Below are 23,822 nucleotides of genomic sequence, written 5' to 3'. Positions count from 1 at the left end.
TATCTTTGTTAATCTGTTTTATAGGTCCCTTTAGATGGGATGTAATACAACAGAAGCCTTTTCATCAAAAGGATTAATGCCTGCATTATCACTTCTGCAATAAAACAGAAAGTCAAGTGGTGGAGGCCACAGACACCTCAAACCTGGATTCCACAATTCTACATTAAGTGCTGGAGTTTTTATTACTCTGCTGTTGGAAAGCCTTTGCCAATGCTTACAAGGAACTGCTTATCCCTGCTTCTCTGGGTCCTGTTTGATGGAGGTCTCCTAACACCCCTTCAACCACAGCCACGACAGACTTTAGCCACAGAACCGACAGAAAATGTTATCCACCTGCCAGGGCGCCGGCCACATTTCCAACGAGTTAAACGGGGCTGGGTATGGAATCAATTTTTTGTGCTGGAGGAATACATGGGCTCCGAGCCTCAATATGTGGGAAAGGTAATGGCGTTTCTTTTGACAACCACTTGATAGCAAGGGGGATTATGCATTGTGTATTGTGTGTGGATGTTTTGCACAGGAGTTGAACAAACCAGTGACTAGAACACTGGGATTGAAATCCAAGAGACCTGGTTTCTCTTCCTGACTCAGTGGCCCGGGTAAGCTTTGGAATATCATTTAATCATTCTTTACCTCAATTCTCCCTGGTTATTTTAATTAAATTAATATATATATATATTTTTTCCTAATTCTTTCTTTAATTTTAACATTCTTTGCTAAAGACAAAACGTTAAGATATTGAGTGTCATTAAACGTGGTGTTATAGCACATTATTGCTCACAGACACTCTGAAACTATTTACCAAGAAGAGACATAGGGGGAAGAAAAAAACAGGCGTAAATATTCTAAACTACTGTTGATATCCTTGAATGAGCAGGATGCCTTTCTTCCCCTGCCCCTTAAAAACATGACATACCATTTGAAATGTGGTTTGAAGTATGTGACGTGGCTTGTTATACTTTATAAATTATTCATTTATTACATGTTTTGCAAGCTCTTTATGAAGCTATGTATGGCCAAAGTAATAAGTGTTGGAACCCAAGTACGTACACCTCAGTCTCTGACACAGCATGCCACTTTTAAATCTTACTGTAAATTCACAGAAATTTTGTTCCACAAAATAACTGATGGTAACTCTTCCTTTCAGCACATTTATACTTTACTGCTATTTTCCTTACATAAGATTTTTGGCCCTCGCCTAGAATGGATATAATTTATCATTGCCACCAGTTTTTTTTTTTTTTTTCCTAGAAAAATGAGTATTTTGTTAGTTAACTGTCTTTAAATCTAAAAGATTTTGTCATGCTTTTAATAAAAACATATATGCTTGAAAACAAAACAAAGCAAAATAGAGCAGAACATATATGCTTGAAGAGAGTTTAGAATAAATCCAAAAACAGAAATGGAAAACTATAGTAGAAGTCCTAGGAAGCTGATCTAGAAGAGTATCTCTATGGCACATTAATGTCCTCAGAGCTTTCTGGAAGCCTAAACTAATAAGAAATAGGATGAGTCTTATGATTCCAGTGGTAGGTAAAAGGAAGCAAATCCATCAAGATTTAAGTTATTTACACTATATTTTTTGAATGTACCTTTTAGAAATATATTTACAGAATACCGAATAATAGAGTGGAAAAGGTTTTCAAAAGAGCCTTTGTTGAAAATGAACAGTCAGTCAGGGTTTCCCTGAGGTATATGGGGCCCCAGGCAAATATTTTCTGTGGGATATCTATCTCTATACAAAGTTGGAGTCATGCCAAGTCAGTCTTTGAGTGCCATTCTGGCAGCCTAATTTATAGTGATTTTGTAAAAATTACACAATGTCATTAGCACAGGCTATTTCCATGACAGACCACTTCTAGGAATCAGGATCTAGTCATGTGACCCTGAGACAACTCCATATGTGTTAGTCCTGGAGCTCCACAGAGTATCTGATAAACCCCAAATTAAGTAGAAAGTCAGAGAGTGCCTTCGAGGGGACTAGTGGACACAAAGGCCCACGCAGTTCTAGTCAAGCCTGTGACACCCCACCCAGACGGCATTGCTGTCCATAAATAGACCTGGGAAAAAGAAGGGTCTCAGGAAATTTTGAAGAAAGCACTCCAAAACTTAGAAGCTCTGACTTTACTCTACATTGCTTTTGCTTATATGACTCCTCTATATGACCGTGAAATATAATCATGTTCTGGAACACTTGTTTCTTATGAGTTAATGTAATATAAGGATCAAGTTTTGGAATCTAAGACAGATGGATAGGCAGCATAGCTCTGAAACTCTGCCTCATGGGTATTAATATTCTCAGCTCTGCTTATGATGGAAACTAGACATCATGTTGAGGTTCCTGGCAAGAGTATAATGAGATAGTATTCTCTCTGGTTTTGAGTGAAGCAGATTCATAGCCTTTAGTTGCCTGAATCTGAAGTGAAAAGATTATTGAAAAATTAATGAAACCGACTTTTATTCTATCTTAGAAAGAGTCGCATTTCACCTAGGAATTGCATATCCAAATTTTGTTTGATTCTCTGGAATCATATCTTTGTAATTGCTAATATAGTATAGAATCCATCCAATTCACTTCAAAGATGAATTAGCATTTTATACATAGACTTTAAAGGAGTAGATCTAAAATCTATTATTAAATGAAAACATTATTTTCAGTCACACATTTGTAAGCGTAACGAGAACCTGTGGCTCTCTCACAATGCATGTTCCTAATGCAAATCAAACAGTAGGAGCCACAGTTTCCTTTCCACATGGAAACTAAAGTTTAATTAAGTTTGTCATGGTGAGTCAAGATGTGGGAATAGTAATATAACATCGGGACCAATTCAAGTCATTGTATGTATGTGTGCAAACATATATAAATATATTTATGCTTCTGTTTCTTTTTTAGAAAGGCATTGGGACAGTCCTCAGAAAAATAAAATATCATAAATAATGTAGAATTCTAGACTAAGCAGGAAGGCAAATGCAAAAGTGCCAAGCTTAGTGGTGGTAGTGGATTGGTTAAATACACAGTAAATTAGTAAAATAAAACTGAACTTCCATAATTGAGCTTCAATTTAATCTCGGGTATTTTAGAGCATCAGCATCTATGGGAAAAAATAATTTGTACAGTTCCTATTACTGAAAGTTCCACTTATTGAGAAGAAAAAAATCTATGTCCCTAGCTTCAAATCTAAAAGAATTTATACATGTGGAAATGTAGAGTCAGGATCCCGAACAGCTTAGTGGACATTAGCATCAACAGCTATTCTATTTAAAAGGAGCAGATGTTAATGTTGACATTACTTCAAGAAAGACCACACTGTGGTGTTGCTTCTAGGGAATATTACTTTACTTTATATACAAATAATCATAAGAGCTTCCAGAGGTAAAGCCAGTAATTTCCTCAAATAGACATTTTGGATTTTCAACAATACTTGGATAAATGTACGTGCATAGTAACACAGAAATTAATTTGATCAGCACAAATTTTACAGGTGCTATCAATTGCTCCCAGTTCCCTCTAGAACAGAAACAAAATGAAACAAAAGTCCACCTCTTATTATTTTTTAAAATATTTTATTTATGTATTTGACAGAGGGAAAGATCACAAGTAGGCAGAGGCAGGCAGAGAGAGAGAGAGGGAAGCAGGTTCCCTGCTGAGCAGAGAACCTGATACGGGACTCAATCCCAGGACCCTGAGATCACAGCCTGAGCCTAAGGCAGACTCTTAACCACTGAGCCATCCAAAAGTCCACCTATTATTAAAGACACACACACACACACACACACACACACACACACACACTGTGTACACAAACACATACTCACAGAGTAAGCTGGATACTTGCACCAACATGTATAACTGGGAGCCTATATCTGTGTAGTAGTACTTTAAAAAGCTATGTATTAAGAAAATGCTGCCCAGTTATCCATAAAGAATAATTTAGGATATTGAGTTGTCATTTCAGATGATCTCTGTTAGCATTAATTCTTACATTTAAATTGTTTAAAATGGCAAAAAGATTAAAAATGGAAACATACATAAACCCTAAATTCTGGAGGCATTAAGAATGCATTACAATTTGAAAAAGTGTTAAGCCTGGTAGGGATCAATCTAATTATGAAGGTCGCTAGATTATAATTGTAATCAGTAAGCTTTACTTAGTGCTAACCTACCTTGGGCACTCTTTTAATTGCTTTACATTTATAAAATTATGTAATCCTCAAAACAACATATGAAGAAGATTTCTAGTAGCCCCATTTCACATATCAGAAAACTGAGACACAGAAGAGTCAGGTAACTGTCCCAGGGCTCCACGGACAGTAAACACTGAAACTAGGATTTTAAGTAAAGAAGTATAGCTCCATTGCACCAGAAAACACCACAGATTGTTATCTTCTAAGGATATTAAGAGCTAATAATAATTTCAATATTCTGTTGAAAGTACTATAGTGGAGATCCTATTGGGGTGGTGGAGCCAAAGGCAAGTCTGATTACATCCAGAAGATGGAGGAGATTAAGAAAGCCTTCACAGATGAGGGAGCCCTTTAGATGCATCTTGAAGGATCACTCCATTTTTTCAGAAGAGAGAGTCTGAGGGAAAGTTTTATAAGCACTGAGGCTTGACAATTCTAGATGAGGCTTAGATAACCATATTTCGATATAGTCAGAGAACATGAAGCCAACTGTTTCATGTAGGTAAATACAGAAAATATTAGGTTCAATTCTAATATCAAGGTTATATTTATTTATTTATTCGTTTGTTTATACGTTGGGGTATAGTTGACAAATAACATTATATTAGTTTCAGGTGTACAACATAATGATTCAATATTTGTATACATTGCAAGATGATCACTGCAATAAACCTAGTTAATATCTGTTGTCATATATCATTACAAAATTTTTTCTTGTAGTTAGGACTTTTAAGATTTACTGTCTTAGGGGCATCTTGGTGGCTCAGTGGGTTAAGTGTCTGACTCTTGGTTTCAGCTCCGAGTCATGATCTCAGGGTCCTAGGATCACGCCCCTCACTGGGCAGACCAGAGAGATTCTCTCTCTCTTTTCCTTTCCTTCTGTTCCTCTTCATGCTCACTCACTCTCTCTCCTTCTAAAGTAAGTAAATTAAAAAAAAAAAAAAAAGATTTACACTCTTAGCAACTATCAAATAGTCAACAAAGTATTAACTATAGCTTTGTGTGGTATATTATAGTTTTGTTTGTTCTTAAAAGTCTCATGATCCACAAAGATGTCTTGACTGAGAATTCACATGGACAGAGTTGCAGTTGTAAAATGAACCCTAAAAGTGCCACTTGAAAGACCCATTGGAGGTGGGGGGACTGACATGGAGACAGGGAGAGCATAAAGGTGAAGGTTACAGTAGGTCTGACCAGGGAGTAATGAAGAGAATGGGATATTAGAATTGAACATTTGAAAGATGGACATATTTTGAAATATTTCAAGATCTGTCAGTCATGGGAATAGAAAGGATGCGGCAAGACATTAACGGATAACTGCATGCAGAGAATGAAATAGTGGGAGAAGTAAAATAAGTGACTCCGATTTCTGACTTTGTTTTCCTAATATCCAGTATAGAACTGGCATTAGAGTAAGAGACAAATGATCGCTGTTAGACATGGTACATCCACAGTTACTTTTATTTTATTTTTTAAGACTTACTTATTTTAGAGAGAGACAGTAGGGAGAGAAGAGAAAAAGAGGAAGAGAGAGAAAGAGAGAGAGTCTTTAAGACGACTCCCCGCTGAGCACAGAGCCTGGTGCAGGGCTCACTCCCGGGGTCCTGCAACCATGACCTGAGCCAAAATCAAGAGCTTGGCACTTAACCAACTGAGCCACTCTGGCAGCCCTCCTTAGGTGTACCCAGGTGAAGTATCTCACAGATATTTAGATATGTTAATCTAGAGTTCGCAAAAGAAGCCTGTGATAGAGATACAGGTATAGAGTAAGTGGTATACAGGTGATAATCAAAATCACACAAATAGGTAACACTCTGGGAAAAACTGCAGAGAAGTTATGTGAACCTTCACTTTTTTAAAAAAAAAAATTAAATTTATTTTCAGCCTAACAGTATTCATTGTTTCTGCACCACACCCAGTGCTCCATGCAATCCGTGCCCTCCCCAATATCCACCACCTGGTACCCCCAACCTCCCACCCCCGCCCCTTCAAACCCCTCAGATTATTTTTCAGAGTCCATAGTCTCTCACTGAACCTTGACTTTGAACGGAAGAGCAAGTGAAGAAGAATTAGGTAGATCTATATAATAAAAAGCAAAACACAAACATTAAAATAGTGCAATGGAAAATAAACTGAAAATTTTGAGAGTAAGAAATGATAAACAAGGGTTGAAATTCACAGGTCAGTTAAATAATGACTGTAAAAGCCCCTTCTCATTTTGTCAGTGAGCCAGAGGTGACCTTTGTCAAAATGGTTTAAATGATTTTCTTTAGACCTTAAAGAAAAAGTAAGGAATGGGTACAGCCAATAGATTTCAAAAACAGATTGATCTATGCCTTATTTATATGCCTGGCTTGATCTGATTGGCATTCTATTAGGGTTCTCCAAATAAACAAAACCAACAGGATGTGTGTGTGTGTGTGTGTGTGTGTGTGTGTATACATATGCCTATATATGCATATGTATTTATGGAGAAACAAAGAGAGAGATAATTTTATTTTAAGGAATTGATTTCCCATGATTGTGGAGATTCAAGTCCCAAATCTGCAAGATAGGCTTGCAAGAAGGCAACTCAGGGAAGAATTGCAGATAAAAAGTCAAGGCAATGGCGATAGAATTTCTTTTTTTAATATGAAATTATATGTAGAGCTCGGTTTTGGAGTAGTAAAATAAAGAACAACAAGAGAAAAACAAGAAGAGATAGCATGATAGCTTATTAAAATAGATTTAATTGCATTGCAAAAATAATTTGTCTATCCAGAATTTCTCCTAAACTAATAGAATCTTAAGAAGAAATAAACTAACAGAAAACTAAGATGATATTTTGATTCATGTATATAATCCTTTGCACCCAATAAAAAGATAAATTATATCATAAAGTTATACTAAGGAGTTTCAAAGATGTTTCCTTGGCTCAACATTCTATCTATTCTCTATTTGACTCATGAGTCAGGTAGTTTTACTTATTTATTTATTTAGTTAGTTGTGTGGGTTTTTTTGAGAAGGCTATTTTCATGTGCAATTTACTCCTAAAATTTGAGCTTTTGATATCAGAGTAATTCTTTTTCAGTTGAGAGTCAATGCTCATATCATCAACCCAACCTTTATGCAAAACTGAATGCTTCCTCTTGACTCCTGCCTCACTTACATGCCTGAGAAACTTGCAGTGTATTCAAGTACTCTAAGTCAAGATCTTGTTTCCAATCCATTCTGCTGTCAAATGGCCTAACCTTGATGCTAATCAAAGCATCATTAGCTACCTGCTCTTTCTGTAGCAGAAGGAGCCATTCTCACTTTTTCTAAAAGCCTTTTTAGGTAAAACCTGATTATTTTATTGCACACCTTGATTCTTATACATATCTCTAGTGTCATAGTTTTTCTCAAAAAAAGATGCTGTGTTTAAAATAGTCATCTTAGATATGATTAGATAGCAATACCTTTAAAAGGAAAATTGGCATGGAATCTGAACGAATAACACTATATACTAAAGTCCTTATCAAACAGTTAATGCCTGTTGTAAGTTCTTCTCTCTCCTTTACAATTTATTTCTTACTTCTAGCATACTAGTTGCTCATAATAGCTGTGCCATAAAGGTTTAATGTGTTTACTTTAATTGAATTGGCAGGACCTTGAATGAAATTCCACTATCTTTAAATCAATATACGAATCCTAAAAAACAGCATTTCAAAAATAGCGTGGACAGCATGAAGATTTGATAATCACTTACCGTTTTTTTTTCTTCTTTTTTATTTTTCTCCTTCTCTCCTTCCTCTTCCTCCTGTTGCCATCTTTCCACCCTCCCTCTAATTATTTTTCCACCATTCTGTTTCTTCTAACCATTTCTTTGTATTATATGTGACTGTAGCACAATACAGTTACTTAAAAGCTAGAGTAAAGAGTTGGGAGGCTTTGATTCTAATTCCAGCTCTTTAAACAATGACCCACATGAAACTACTTAAGCACAGGTGTGTCCACTCATATGACTAATAATGTAGCGTGATATATCACATACCCAGATTTTATTTTCATCATCTTAAATGCATTTGTCCCAAACTTCACAATATAGTTCATTTTATGTGCATGTATGCATATGTGCACATACGTTTAGACATTTTTTTCCCTATAAAATACTAGTTGGATTCTTTGGGAAACAGTGCTCTCTCTATGGCTAACATTGATGAACCCCTACAACTTGGCATATTATATCAAGTGATAAGACCTAGGATCCAATGCAATGATTGGGGAAGTACCTGGAAAGGCCACCATATGAACGGATAACAGAAAAATAGGGACTACAGAGTGATCTGAATAATAAAGATTTTGAATTTAATGTTCTTCACTTCTAACAACATTGACTTTGTGAATATATGTCACAGTTATGCCATTCAAACATGCGCTTGAAATATAAATGGATTATTTTGGTACACTTTTAGCATAATTTATATGTATATAAGGATCCTTCCTGTTTAACTCTAAAAAGGAAGAAACCACTGTCATAAAAAGTACCATCTGTATATATTTCATTGTTCATGAGGCACCACATAGTCCATGTCTACTGACATTTAGTCAATAGAAATAACATATGAAATTACTATGATAAAAGCATATCTTTTCTACTCCTGCATTACCCATAGAGATTGCATAAAGGAGATTTTCTATAGAGCTTGTATCATTGTAACACTTTAGAGTAGATGTTTAATGCCTAGTCACACCCATTAAAGCATGTTGTTGTTTCTTATTGTTGTTTTATGGCAACCTTCAAGGACTGTTAGTCTTGGCGCTCCTGGGTGGCTCAGGTTAGGTGTCTGCCTTTGGCTCAGGTCATGATCCCAGGGTCCCGGGACTGAGTCATGCATTGGGCTCCTTGCTCAGCGAGGAGCCTGTTTCTCCCTCGGTCTGCTGTTCCCCCTGCTTCTGCTTTCTTTCTCCCTCTCTCTCTTTGATAAATAAATAAATAAATAAATAAATAAATGAAATCTTAAAAAAAAAAAAAAGGAAGAGAAGAAAAGACGAGAACTGTTAGTCTCTCACAGTTTCATGGATGTTAGAAGACTTGAGATGACTGGTCAGAGAAAAGGGACATTACTGCTCCCAGCACAGCAAGCAGCATGAACGTCTGCATATTTGACTCAGTTCCCACTGCCCGATGTGCTGTATGGACAAAAGAGACCCACATGGATGCCAGCACTTTCCATGGGTTGCATTTATTGAGAAGAAGCCTGATAATACCAGCCGTTTGTTTAGGAGGGAGACGTTACCTATGTTTTAGTGGGTAGGAAGCATGCCTGACCTTTACTTTGGAAGAAGACACTATCTCATCTTTTCAAAGTTATTTGTTATATATACATTCTTGAAAATATAGTCTTGGAAAAAGGTCATTTAGTGCTTTCTGGGCAAGACCTGAAGGGCTGTGAGAGATGAGGAAGAATTGTCTCCCAGTGCTTTTAGTACATTGCCTTACTAAACAGACACCTTGTGCTGTGGTGACAAAGTTAAAAACAATTTAAAATACTTCAGCAAGTGAACTGAACTGCTTTTCCAGTAGTCAAACGATGACTCCTTCTCTTTCTCCCTCTCTTTTTTCAAGCAACTTAAAAAAATTTTAAAAAAACATTTCTCTCAGAGCATGTATTCTTTTCATTCTGAATCTAGACTTAGAACTATAAATAAAAAGGAGGTTGGACCTCAAGTTTAACTCGGGCTCTTAGTGATGTTAATCTCACAAATTAACTATCTTCTCAGAAAGTATAACCTTTTCAGTATACCTACGTATTTTTCTTATCCAGGTGATAGGAGATAGCTTATTTTTCAGCCATTGGTATAAATAATTGTACTGATGGTCTCATTCCTTGATTACAATGTCTGAATGACTTTTTCATCACAAACAGTGATTTATTGTGATAAAAAGTGGAGAGTTATATAGAATTAAATTTCTCTTTATTTGACAAAGTATTCAGTGTTACTGAATTTCGAAATGACCAGAGAGTTATAGGATGTTATGGTATTTTAGGCCATTTATTATAGAGGATTTCAGATTATAATTCATAATGTTGTTTTCAAAGTGCTGGGCTTTAAAAGAGGACAATGCTATTTTCAGATGGTATATAAAAGACTCTAAATACAACTTTTTGCTGAGTAGACTTAGACACTAAACAAGGAATTGGTAGTATGGAAAGATGGAATTACAGTTGTATTGACCATGTCAGCTACTGTTTTAACTTTTGAGGTCATCCCCAAAGGACCAGTAATGTCACTTTAAAAAGCAAAATCAATCAATAATAACAATAATAATAAATTAATACACAAGGAAAAGTGTACTTTGAAAATAAACGACAATAAGATATGATTCAAAACCAACCCTCCAGTAATTTTTTTGCCTTGATTTAAATATTTTCAGATCAAATAGAGAAATATTTAAACTATTTTTATTATCCATTACATGATTATAATCAGAAAAACAAAAACAAAAACTTAAATTTCTGTGCCCAACATGGGGCTTGAACTCACAACCCCGAGATCAAGAGTCTCATGCTCTAGAGACTGAACCAGTTAGGCACTTACTTCCCAGAATCACAACTGTCTACAAATGAGAACACTGAATGTTTCCCTTAAAGCTGTAGTGGCCTTCATGTAGTACCCCTGTATTCACTTAACTGGAAACACACAGAATTTGTGCAAGCTTTCGGGTGTCCAGCATAGTAATTTTATGTAAATGTTTAAACTGTGCGTTTCATGGAAAAAATCTAGGTTTCATATTTTAGAAGGCCAATGTTTAAATTCAAAGTTTAGAAGGATTAGTTATGATATGCATTTTTATCAATATGTGCAATCATGCGCTCATTAATTTGTCAGGAATATTTCTGGTTTTTGCCGCCACTGATTAAATTGTTCCGTAACATACAATCTTTGATTAAGTATCAAACTTTAGTTATTATATGAGATATTGAATATATTTAAGAAATAATTATCTAATTTTTATTATTCAGTCTGTTTTGAATGATAGTCTTATTTATATTTCCAAGGTGATGCTTTTATTAATATCTATGAATACATACTACTAAGTGAAATTTTTGGGATCAAACAATAATTAAGAGTAGCTATTAAATTAATAATTATGCAACTGAGTAGGGAAATATCCCAGTTCAATTAAGTAAAATAATTGCTTACAGAAAAATAATTATGAATGCTCTCAATACATGATGCTTCCTGGATGAGAATTTTGAAGAGCAAAGAAAATATAGATAATGGATAAAAGCTGGGATTGTGAGAATTTTAGGATGAGTAAAATGTGAGCTAAGACAGAGTGAATATTGTCAGGAGTAAAAATTACAGGTTTCCATAGACTCCCCTTAAGTACCAGGTTTCAAAAATCCAGACCTACAAAATCCGATGATTCTTACTTGCTGTTTTGAGATGACAAGAAAACAAGTCTTCATGTGCCAATGGACTGGGATGTCCAGTCCTTTCTGTGCGATTCGCACGCGTCATGAGTCGGTAGCCCGTGCGGCTGCTTCTGCGGGGAGGGAGTGATAGACAGGCTGCGGCAATGTCTTCGTCCCAGGATGACCTGGCCTTGCACAGCAGGTCTCTGCGGACTCTCTAAGGCCAGGGTTTCTCCTCATGGTGCAAAGCAATAATCCACTTGGGTTTAGGGTTATGCCTGATGTCAGAGTAAAATTATTAGTAGCACCCATTTTTACTTTCAAAAGTGTTCTTGTTGGGTGACAAATTACATGGCTACCTTAGAGTGTGCATCATTTAGAAAACTGCCTGGGCCTCAAAGGCTATGACCACATGGTTATGGCTCTATTAAATCACACACGTACACTCAGCTATTTTGCCCGGGGCATGCCCACTGCAGTTGATTGGCAGAGTGTCTAGAGTCAGCCGCATTCTAGGCTTAAAATAACATCATTCTCCCTCGGTCTACTATTGGTTTAGACACAGAATTTTCCTGATCATTATGGTGATTTTTCTCTTAGGGGCACCTTTATTCTTATGACCATTCGGCATTAGTCAAGGACTCTTCATACCTTGAACTTACTTAATCATGTTAATAGCCTCTACGTTACTGCCAGAAAATTATTGTGTTTTTTTTTCTCTTTTATGAACTTTCAGATGAAATAAGTAACTAGAAGAGAAGTTCAATCTAACTTTAACAATCAGTATTGGCTAAGACTTAGGCAGACCTTGCCTAACCAAAATGTCTTGTTAGAAAATTCTGCCTGTCCATCAGTGGTGAAATTCTATACTGCATATTTGCATAACTGAAGTACACATTCGATTTGTTCTTTGTAGAACTAAGAAAAGGTTTGGCCTAAAGGTAAATCCTAGTTTTCTTCTGGGAAAACAGAAAATTAAAAAAAAAAAAAAAAAAAAGCAGAAAACTAGGAAGTTTCTAGTTAAAATTTTCTAGCTTAAAGTACATAAAAGTCAAAACTCTGCCAGATACCTACTAATATTATGGTGGGAGTTAGTTTAACTATAAGTTTGCAGGTTTCTCCAGTTCTAAGAATTATCTCCAACTCTTATAGAATTTGAGTAAATGAAGTTGGAATAAGCGATAATGGAATGGAGATGGCAATTCTAGAAAAGTTTCTTGAAGGAGTAGGATTTCGGGTGTTTCGTGCAAGTGATCGATATTATAGCTTTGAGGTAAAGTACAAAGGAAGACTAAATAGTGTCCTTGAACAAGGTGGACAGTTTTTGCAAAAACTACATTATGAGAGATGAGCATGACCAAATAAAGGACATGAATTTTTAAAATAATGAGTATAAGTCCTCCAAGTTCTAGCCCAGTATGATTACCCTGACACTCTTGGAAACTACTCTAGCTTCTGAAAAATGGCACAAGGTAATTTTCAATAGCAGTGGAAGATTGTTCTTAGCAGCTGTAAAATAATAATTTGGGTGTGAAAGAGATAGGGACTGGAGCACCTTGGTTGTACAGTTGGTAGAGTGACTCACAGTTGGTTTTAGCTTCACTTGTGATCCCATGGTCCTGGGACTGAGTCTCAGGTGAGGCTCCGCGTTCAGCACAAAATTGGCTTAAGAGTCTCTCTCCCTTTCCCTCTGCCTCTCCACTCATGCTCTATCTAAAACACAATAAATAAATCTTTAAAGAAAAAAGAGAGCTCTAAGGACAAAGTCATTGAAGACTATGGCTTTTGTTCTGGCTTAGGAATAATAAGAATGGGAAACAGTTGAGAACTCGTGAGGTAAGGGGTAATAGAGTAAATATAGGAAGAGGGAATATGATATTAAAAGTTTCATTCATCATTTTATATTTTCTGATTTCTGTGTGGAAAGTATTTTGGAATTATTCGTCATTAATTCTCTCCATACACCCAAAAGGGGACTACTGTTGTTTTCTGTATGTTGAGGAAAAGAAAGTAGAAGTAAAGTTCAGGGGCACCTGGGTGGCTCAGTGGTTAAAGCCTCTGCCTTTGGCTCAGGTCATGGTCCCAGGGTCCTGGGATCAAGCCTCACGTCGGGCTCTCTGCTCAGCAGGGAGCCTGCCTCTTCCTCCTCTCTCTCTCTGCCTGCCTTTCTGCCTACTTGTGATCTGTCAAATAAATAAAAATCTTTAAGAAAAAAAAAAAAAAAAAAGAAGTGAAGTTCAGTCATCTGTCATGGGTAGCTTACAACATTGGAGAGCTGGGGTCCAAAAGTAAGTCTCCCTGACTATGAAGCCAGAGTAGGAGTCACTATGGTAGAGGGGAGGGGTGCCTGCCCATTAAGCATTTGACTTTTGACAGTGCTTAAAATGCTTTCTGACACATAAAGCATGTTAACAGAGTTAAGCAAGTTCCCAAATGAAACAGGCTGTTGGTGAAAAGCTCTAGAAAGTCACGTAGCATCACACGGACTATTCATTCTCATGATGTCACTTTCAAGGAGATAAAAAGATGCTGTTGAATGGGCTATAACTTAAGACATATGTTAATTCAGTCCCTGAAGAAGGACATCACAATTACTCAATTATTGGATAAAGAACACCCAAGGGAGTTTATATTTCAGTGGAAATGAAGAGCTTTGGAGCACGGCTTTTAAGGCCCCACTCCTTTTTTTCTAGTTGAATCAGAAATGCAGAGTGGTATTTCCCATATCCTTCTTCATTTATCTGGGATGATTTTTTTTTTTTCTTAAGAAGATTTTCATATTTCTTAAACAAAACTGGGACAGTAAACTGAAAATATGATCACTAAATAAACAAATGTATTAGAGATAAAACCTTTTTCAAAGGTTTCATAGTTTTCAGTTGCCAGTATAAAACATTTTGCTACATAAATTGTAGATGATATATATACAGTGATATATTTCTAGGAGGTTTTGAGCTCTGTTTTCAATGGTTCCCTGGTTGGAACTTATGCTGTTAATATGTTGTTATTTTATTTTATTTTTTTATTTTGCTTATTTATGTGATAGAGTATTTAAAATCTCATTCTCACACTCCAACAAATTCAAGATAAACTTAACAAGTGTAATAAATATTTATTAAAGATTCCACAAAGGTTGACAAAGAAAGAGATGTGGAAAACACCAAACATATATACCATTTGTCAAAACAATTTAAAATACAATTTATTCATTGTTAAACAAAACAAATCATGCAAATCAAAACAAAATCAGTAAAATTTGTAATTTTCCTGTCTCCTGGCAAGCAAAAATTTCACCTCAATGTCTGTACACACACACATACCAAAATGTCAAAATTAAATTTCAGGTCTGCTCCTCTCTATAACTGATTATGTGCCTTTGTGAATGGAAGGGAGGCCGGAGGGAGGCAGGATGGGCTGTCATAGATGAACGGTTCCCAAGAAAATATTCACAAACACTGGCTGAAAGCAGAAGATAATCACACATAGTTTTCAGTTGCCAGTTATGCTTATTGAAGTGAAACCAATGAATTATAAAATAAACAACAAGACCCCCATCCCTTCATTGTTGTGAGGATTTGTGAGAATGATGTAGCAGAAACATACTTTAAGTCAGATGATGGGAGATGAGGAAAATCAAAGAAAAATAAAATTTAATAGATGGCATTGTTGATTTTTACTTGTGCTTTGCTTGGGCAGAGCAAAGTACTGAGGATGCTTCACGCATCACTTCCTTGACTTCTCACAAGATTTTTAACCACAGAGTTATGAAGTGTGTGAAGCTGTGACCTATGTGTTTAAATTCCAGGGCAGAATTGCAGTTAAAAGAAAATAATTTGATGTGATAAGAGGAATTTCATAGTATTCAAATCCTTTACTTTCTGTTCTTGGAGACAATGAACGAAACACATAAGCCCCCAAAGTAATATTTTTTAAAGTCTTACAAGTTTCTCTCTAGAATCATCTATGCGCTTCTCCCAAAATATCTCTTTTCAAACCATACCCTTCCCAATCTCTGAGAAAGGTTTTCCAACTCTTGTTCTTTCCCACTATTTCCTTTCACCCTCTTTTGTCTGATTAGGCATCACAAATGCCCAAGATTTTTTTTTTTTCCTACTTCAGGGTCAAACATAAAGACCAAAGGAAGAGAAATGAATGAAGTGATCCAGACCTCCATCATCTTTGGAGGGTAATAGCAGAAAAGATTAGTAGCTCTTTTACTGTAATAATTTATGCCTTGTCACTTGGGTATTATTATTACAAAGATGACACAATAACACTGAGAGAAATGCCGTAGGGTAGCCACGGGATGCTGCTCTCGTAAGTGGAGTAAAGTAGCGAGGGATAAGCCCCCTGCCTTTTTGAAATGAGCCTTGTTGATTTGGTCTATTTAACAACAACCAGAAGGTTGACATAGAATCATCTATGTCTTCCCAACTGTATATTCTTTTTTTTTTATAGCATACTATGTATAGTGATATTGGATAATTATAGAATAAAAATACTGTGTTTCATTAAAAATGGAACTCGATCCTTTTTTGTTTGTTTGTTTGTTTGTTTGTTTAAGGGATTTTTGCTTAGAATCTAGCTAAGTTTTTCCCAGACTTGACTTTGTCACAGTAAAGAAAAACGGTAACTACAGACTTAATTATTAAGTGTAGCCCGTGTGAGAAGCTCAGAGTTAAAGTTCAAATAATACCAAGAGTGGAGCAGTGGGAGGGACCCTCTTCATGTGGATCCATCTTCAGGAGGAGGCACTCATATCTGTGGTAGCTGTCAGATTTATTTGCTCTCTTCTTTACCTAAAGCAGGAGTCATGTACGGCTTATCATGATTATGTGGAGTAACTGTTACAATAATAAGGAAAGCAGTCTTTCTGATTCCTGCCTGGCAGAACATGAGTAGCACTTGGGTTAGGATATGGGGGTAATGGGGGTATATGTGTGTGTGTGTGTGTGTGTGAGTGTGTATTTTTTTTTTTTTTTTTTTTTTTTACAGAGGGAGGGAGAATGAGGGCGAAAGAGGGGGGGGGGGGGGTGGGGATATATATATATATATATATATATATATATATATATATATATCCTGGGACTCCAGGATCATGACCTAACCTGAAGGCAGTCGCTTAACCAACTGAGCCACCCAGGTGCCCTGGGCATCTACATTTTTAACATTTTTAACAAGAAACCCTTATGAATCAGATTTAGATATCAACGATAATCGCACTTTGAGAAACTTTGCCATAGAGTTCAATAAGAACAGTGGTGATAAAATGGTCTCTTACGTGTTAATTTTAAGATCAGTGCACATGGGGCAGATTGCGGATCTCGCAATATTTGTTGGTTTTGTGGTTGAACTCTCAACAGGGAATTTTAGTTTCCAAATTGTCAGGTTTTTCAGAAATTCTCCACGGGAAACAAAGTATTGAGAACAGACTGTAATTTCCTCAGTTGCTCATAATGTACTATGGAGAAGAGTTTGTAATTGTCACAGTAATCCAATAGCAACTTAATTCCAGGTGTGTGCAGCTTAAAAGGGTGATAATTGGATAGCAGATGAACTGATAGAGTAAGTAGAAAATGTGCATAATGTTTGTTGAGGAGTGTTTAACTGCTGAGATGTACAATAGAAAGTTTAACTGAATCTTTCTATTTTTTTTCTAAAGATTTTATTTATTTATTTGACAGAGAGAGAGATCACAAGTAGGCAGACAGATAGGCAGAGAGAAAGGGGGAAGCAGGCTCCCTGCTGAGCAGAGGACCTGATGTGGAACTTGATCCTAGGACCTTGAGACCATGACCTGAGCTGAAGGCAGAGGCTTAACCCTCTGAGCCACCCAGGTGCCCCTGAATCTTTCTATTAGAAAATCACAATACCATTAGTCAGTAAATCGTTAAATTTGTGTAATTTAAGCAAATATGCGTCAACCTGTACTGCCTCTCAGGTTGAGTGTTAGACATTGGACATACATAAGGAGTTCACACTCAAACATATTTGAAATTATATAAGCACAATACGAAATGTGGAACATTATTATATGCATCTAAGTTATAAATGTGAGCCGTTATAGAAATGAGTGGTTAATTCCAGTACAGTGGTGAGGTGGATAAGGGAGTTAGAAAGGTAGGTTAGGAGGGAGAAGTTGTAGAAAACCCAGGGTAGCTTTATATAGTAGGCAATAACTGACTTTAATTTTTGGTAATAGAAATTCAGTATATATGTATGTATGTATCTATTTCCATTTATTTATTTATTTATTTAAATATTTAATTTATTTATTCATTTGACACAGAGAGAGCAAGCACAAGTAGAGGGAGCAGCAGGTAGAGGCAGAGGGAGAAGTAGGCTTCCCTCTCATTAAAGAGATCGATCCCAGGACCCAGGGATCATGACCTGGGCCAAAGGCAGATGCTTAACAACTGAGCCACCCAGGTACCTTGGAACTCAGTATTTAAATCAACCCGTGAGGGAGCTGAACTTGGGCACGGAGGAAGGAGGAGGACTCAGAATTCCTACTGGGTGACATGATTTGGTGTGTAGTGGTGTAATGACATCAAGCTCAACTGATAGAAATAATTTTTAAAAAATCGTTTTGCAGGAGTTCCTAAATTCTGGCGCCCCGACTTGTGTAGGTAATAGATATGGGCCACGAATCCTCAGCATATGTATATATCAACTCCAGCATATGTATGTATCAATACCAGCCAGGGATATTTAATTCATAAATTTACTAAACCAACCCAAGAATGTGTTGACAATGATTGAATCCATACTCTGCCATGAGAATCATATGCAAATTACTGTAGAGTTAATTCAAGCACAAGCAACAAACTATAAATTGTATACTTCATGATGTATAACTCATAAATAATGGAAATTATTTTAGTTTCTGTTTAGAATATTAATAGATTTATCTTTCTCCTAGATATGCAGATTTTCATTGTTGCATAGACGACTGGTACCACAGTTCTGTGCTGGGCTGACACTTAATTTTTTCACGGTCCTTACTGTTATTTGCAGAATGTTCTTACAGTTCTGCCTGAAAGTGGTTCTGAAATTTTTTCAGTACTTTCTCTAAAGGCTTTTTATTTTGTTTGTTTTTTATGCTCTGCAAAATTTGGGCTAGCTCTTTGCCATGTTAACCTAAATGCTTCATACAGTAATATGCATGTACTTTCTCTCTCTCCTTCATTTTGCTCTTATAGCTCTCTTCTGTTTCTTCCTGTCTCTCTTTCTCTATCTCTCCCTCCCTCCTTTTATTCTTCTTTCTTTCTCTCCCTTCCTTCCACTTCTTCAACTCCGTGTCTTAGGCATTCAATGTTTTCACTCTGGCTTTGTTATTTTCTCTAATCAATAGATTATTCCTTTACCAAGAAAAAAAAATATGACTAGATTTTATTTTATTTTACTTTATTCGATTTTTTAAAATATTTTATTTATTTGTTTGACATAGCAAGAGCAGCAGAGGGAGAGGAAGAAGCAGACTCCCTGCTGAGCAGGGAGCCTGATATCAGACTCAGTCCCAAGACCTCAGAATCATGACCTGAGCCAAAGGCAGACACTTAACCAAATGAGCCACCCAGGTACCTATGACTAGATTTTTATTTTTATGTTTATTTTTTAAGACTTTATTTATTTATTTGACAGACAGAGATCACAAATAGGCAGAGAGACAGGCAGAGAGGAAGAAGCAGGCTCCCTGCTGAGCAGAGAGCTGGATGCGGGGCTGGATCCCAGGACCCCGGGATCATGACCCAAGCCAAAGGCAGAGGCTTTAACCCACTGAGCCACTCAGGCACCCCCCCATGACTAGATTTTAAACTAAAAACACATTTCCTACACAGTGGCACCATTATAATTTTCATATGCATTAGTACATTTTAGTGTCAAATGCCCAGTATGTAACTCAGATCCCTCCCAAATGAGAAATTGATTATGTTTAGAGCCTAAACTATAAAGAATATACTAGCATTGTCAGTAATCTCTTGACTTCTTTTAGAGTCTTCTTGGTTTTGTTCTGTTCTGTTTTGTTTTTATATTATATGACTTCATTCTGTTAGATCTTATATCTCTACAAATTGAAAAGAATAAACACAGTCGGTTCATCATCTATTTATTTTTACAGCCTTATGATGAAAGAGGAAAGAGATGCCTTCCTTGCCAGATCTAGTTTCTTGCTCATGCCTGATGCATGGCCAATGTGTGACCAGGGGGAATGGGGTGCAATAACTTATCTAGCCTGTGGCATTTGATTAACCCCAAATTCAAGGGTGTCCTAGCTAACAGCAACCCTCCCCAGAAGGATATTTATAGAGAGAGGCAAATCTGAAATCTCTCGGAGGAAGGGGATGATAGGGATGAACTCTAAAACAAAGTATCTGTTATATGACACAACATTTTTTAACACACTGGTTAGAGCTCGGAGGCATTCAGTGTGGCTACTTCGTACACATTCATCCTGTCATCAGTAAAAAGAGAAAATGCTAGGATATTGAGTTGTTAAAATATGAATGAGAGCATGAGAATAATTTTAGATACGTTGGGTTGGAGATGATGACCCATGGGAAGAACAATGTGTTAACTGGACTTTGGAGTTCGGTGAGACTTGGAGATATGCATTTGGTTATCAACAGCACAGAGGGGGCAGTTAAAAACTGGAGTGTATAAAAACATCTGCAAATGGCAGAAATTCAGCTTCAAACCTCTTATACTCAACTGAGTTTTTGGCACAAAGACGTAAGTGTCTGGTGTTTAGCTGGGGTGAAGAGCGTAAGGACTCAGCTTGCAAACTTTCATTGATACTCACAGGCACTATATAGACATCCAGACTTGGATCAGGTGGCTGAAATGTTGGGCCCCACTGAGCAGAAAGATCTGTGGACTGTGCCTGAGTAGTGTATATTTTCAGGATTTAAGTTTAAGGTTGTTGGGGGAGATGCCAGCTGAAAGTTAAGAAGGGGCTTCAGGGAGCAGCTGTTCCTAAAGAGACTCACACGTCATCTTTTCCTTGCTTTGGCATCTGAGCAGGTGGGATTTCAACATTTAGCCAAGCACCTTCTTGAATAAGCATGAGAAAAATGAGATGTTCTCCACCTTTTGGAAGATATTTCCAAGATGAAAGCACTTTTCTACCTCCAAAAGTAAAAGAGACAGTAAAAGACAGTGAACCATAAGGAAGAATTTTCTTTGAATGCACATGATTTTGTAAATCAGATCTAGTGTGAGCCTGTGTCACAGTATGGTGTTTAGTATCTTTCAAACATGTGCTGCTGCACCAATGCCCTTTTCATACACATTTTAGCTTTCGATTCTTTAGGGTAACACAGCCGCACGACAGATTAGACAAAAACAAAAATAAGCAAACAAAAAAAACGAAGCAAAGAAAGTTAAATGACCTCCCCCAGTTTATAAAGCTAGTAACTATCAGTCTAGAGGAGGGAAAGAATCTTTGGATTTTGGTTTCAGAGCTCTTCCCACTTTATCAGAACTGCTTCCTTGCTTGCTTACTTTGGATGAACTATTGCTAAATTGCCATGGGGATGTAAAATAAACATTTTTGACTAAGTAGATCATGTACTTCTCTATAAAACTTGTCAAACCATTCAAATGACCATTCGTTTTTACAATTGTCCAATCTGTTGGTTTGACTATCAATGCAGTCAGTATGGCTATACTGTTTGAACAAGAAAATGGCCAATCTTTTTTTTTTTTTTTTTAAGATTTTATTTATTTATTTGACAGGCAGAGATCACAAGTAGGCAGAGAGAGTGGAAGAAGCAGGCTCCCTGCTGAGCAGAGAGCCCAATGTGGGGCTCGATCCCCGGACCCTGGGATCATGACCTGAGCCAAAGGCAGCGGCTTTAACCCACTGAGCCACCCAGGTGCCCCATGGCCAATCGCTTTTTCAACGTTGTTTCTAATTCCGTGACTCGGTGTTGGGATGCTATTACATTGACATTGGCAAGACTGCTTTCTATTACCAGTAGATTTTTGCTGAGTGTATTAGTTTCCTGTGGCTGCTGTAAAACAAAACAAAACAAAAAACATCATATACATAGTGCCTTAAAATAGTGCAAAGTGAGTATTTTATAGTTTCATTAAGTCAGAAGTCTGACCTGAGTCTCAGTCAAGGTACTGTGAGAACTACATGTCATCAGGAAGCTCTAGAGAGAATGTTTCCCTTCTTTTTTTCCAATTTTAGGGCTTGCCTGCCTCCCTTAGTTTATGAATGCTGTCTTCCCTCTTCAAAGCCACGAGTAGCCTGAAGGGTCTTTCTCAGGTTCTATTATTCTGATTCTACGGCTTCACAGTCAAATCTCCTTCTCTGACTCTCTTAAGGAATCTCGTGATTACAGAGAGCCCGCTCTGATAATCTAGGATAATCTCCCCATCTCAAAGGAATTTAATCATATCTGCAAAACCCCTTTTACGATGTCAGGGATAGTCACAACTTCTAGTGATTAGAACGTGGACGACTCTTCTTCTTCTTCTTCTTCTTTTTTTTTTTTTTTTTTTTAAGATTTTGTTTATTTATTTGCCGAGAGAGGACAGTGAGGACAGGAACACAAGCAGGGGGAGCGGGAGAATGAGAAGCAGGCTTCCCGCCAAGCACGGAGCCCAATGTGGGGCTCGATCTGAGGACCCTGGGGATCATGACCTGAGCTGAAGGCAGACGCTTAACAACTGAGACACCCAGGTGCCCCAAAATGTGGACTTCTTTAGAAGGGAGAATGCATACCATACTGGCTTTTGATTTTCTAGGTATTTTCATGGTTTATGTCTGTACTGATCTATGATATACTTGTGCGGATCCTACTTCCCAAATTAAGGTTTTTTTAATGCTCTCACTTCTCTCAATTCTGTTTTAGAATTCATCCACAAAAATTACAGGTGAGGACCACAGATAAATATTAATTTTTCACACATAGCCCCCAAAATCAATATACATTTCATAATCAAAAATAAAATCATCTTAGTTTGGAAAAAATAACTTTATTAAATCCTGACAAAGAGTTCTCTCAAAGCTGCCCTTTGATGTCTTTGGCTGAGAAATACTAGTTTATAAAAATCTATTACTAAAAAATTTTCATGTAAAATCTTGATTAAAGGAAATTTTAGAGGGTCTTAAATCATCATTTAAAACTTGATTAAATTTTATAGCCCCTGAAGGCTAGTAATATTTTTCCCCCTTCCAGATGATGAATAAATATGCCCTGTGTCCATAAGGCTCATTAACAATGTCATGGATCTAAAAATCCACATATAGTACTTACTCCAAAATATCTCTTGGAAAACAAAAAACTCTAAGCTAAGCCCAACAGAACTCTAGCTCTCTGTCTTTCCATGAATGACTCTTCATTAGGGAAAATATTTTCCCACTTAATGACTTTCTGAAATGGGGTCCATTTCCTGGTTTTGACAAGGTTCCTTCTTGGATCAACTCATCACCTGGTCATTTTCACATCGTATTGGAAATGAAACCCATTATTGTCCAGCAGTTCTGCCTGTAGTCCCCAGATCGACCAATATGCACTTACCCACTGCTTTCATCTTCAACACGATACATGCATTCAAATCAAAACCTTCAGTCACTGTAAGCAATAGGTACAGTGTGAAGTAGTAAACCGTGGCTCAAAAAATTGATATTTTCCTCCTGCAGGAGTACATGCATCAATTGATAAGCAGTAAGCCAGAGGAAAAAGCATTTCCATTATTAGTTCAGTGCACCAATCATACCATCTAAGGCACTTCCCCCTCTCCCCCAAATGTGTAATAGAAGCCAGTTAATGGTCCTTATATGTCAGTGCCAGCTGCCTCTATCCAAGGGTGGGTAGTTGTTTCTCATTTAACCTTAATTGATAGAAGTGGTAGATGCTTAGAATCAATCAATGGATTTCTGTGGATGCAAAAAGATATTCCCTTATAATCCTAATGAATTCTGGCAGCTGGCATTTGTATAGCTGAACAGCTGTCATAAATATATTGAAGAGTGGAAACACTGGTCAAGTTTCCCTTTAGAATTTTTGAAAGGTTTTAGTTTTTCATAATGTTAAATCAAGACCAGATTTGTAAAAGCATCTTCTTCTGGGTAGTGTGTGTGTGTGTGTGTGTGTGTGTGTGTTGTAAATGGGGGGGAAATAGAAGTAATTCTTTTTGCTAAACTTTTTTTCTATCAATATTCAATTTTAAGTTGAGGTTGGATCTAGAATGCCGCATGATTGATTATCTAATTTTCTGATTTTCTGTTGGTAATTGAGT

General features: G+C 36.8%; 1 protein-coding gene across 2 annotated transcripts in view; it reads left to right on the top strand.

Moving 5' to 3' along the window:
* Positions 1 to 210: 210 nt before the first annotated feature.
* CDH12 (cadherin 12) overlaps positions 211 to 23,822 on the top strand; it is a 251,351-nt gene continuing 227,739 nt past the window's right edge. For both annotated transcript variants that reach the window (XM_059416472.1, XM_059416471.1), the window contains exon 1: positions 211 to 441. In XM_059416472.1, coding sequence (XP_059272455.1) covers positions 211 to 441 — 231 coding nt within the window. The remainder of the gene's footprint in view (positions 442 to 23,822) is intronic.

Source organism: Mustela nigripes, chromosome 12 (assembly GCF_022355385.1).
Source record: "Mustela nigripes isolate SB6536 chromosome 12, MUSNIG.SB6536, whole genome shotgun sequence".
Lineage (NCBI taxonomy): Eukaryota > Metazoa > Chordata > Mammalia > Carnivora > Mustelidae > Mustela > Mustela nigripes.
Note: the sequence above shows the minus strand (reverse complement) of the source record. Positions and strands in the feature narration are given on the sequence as shown.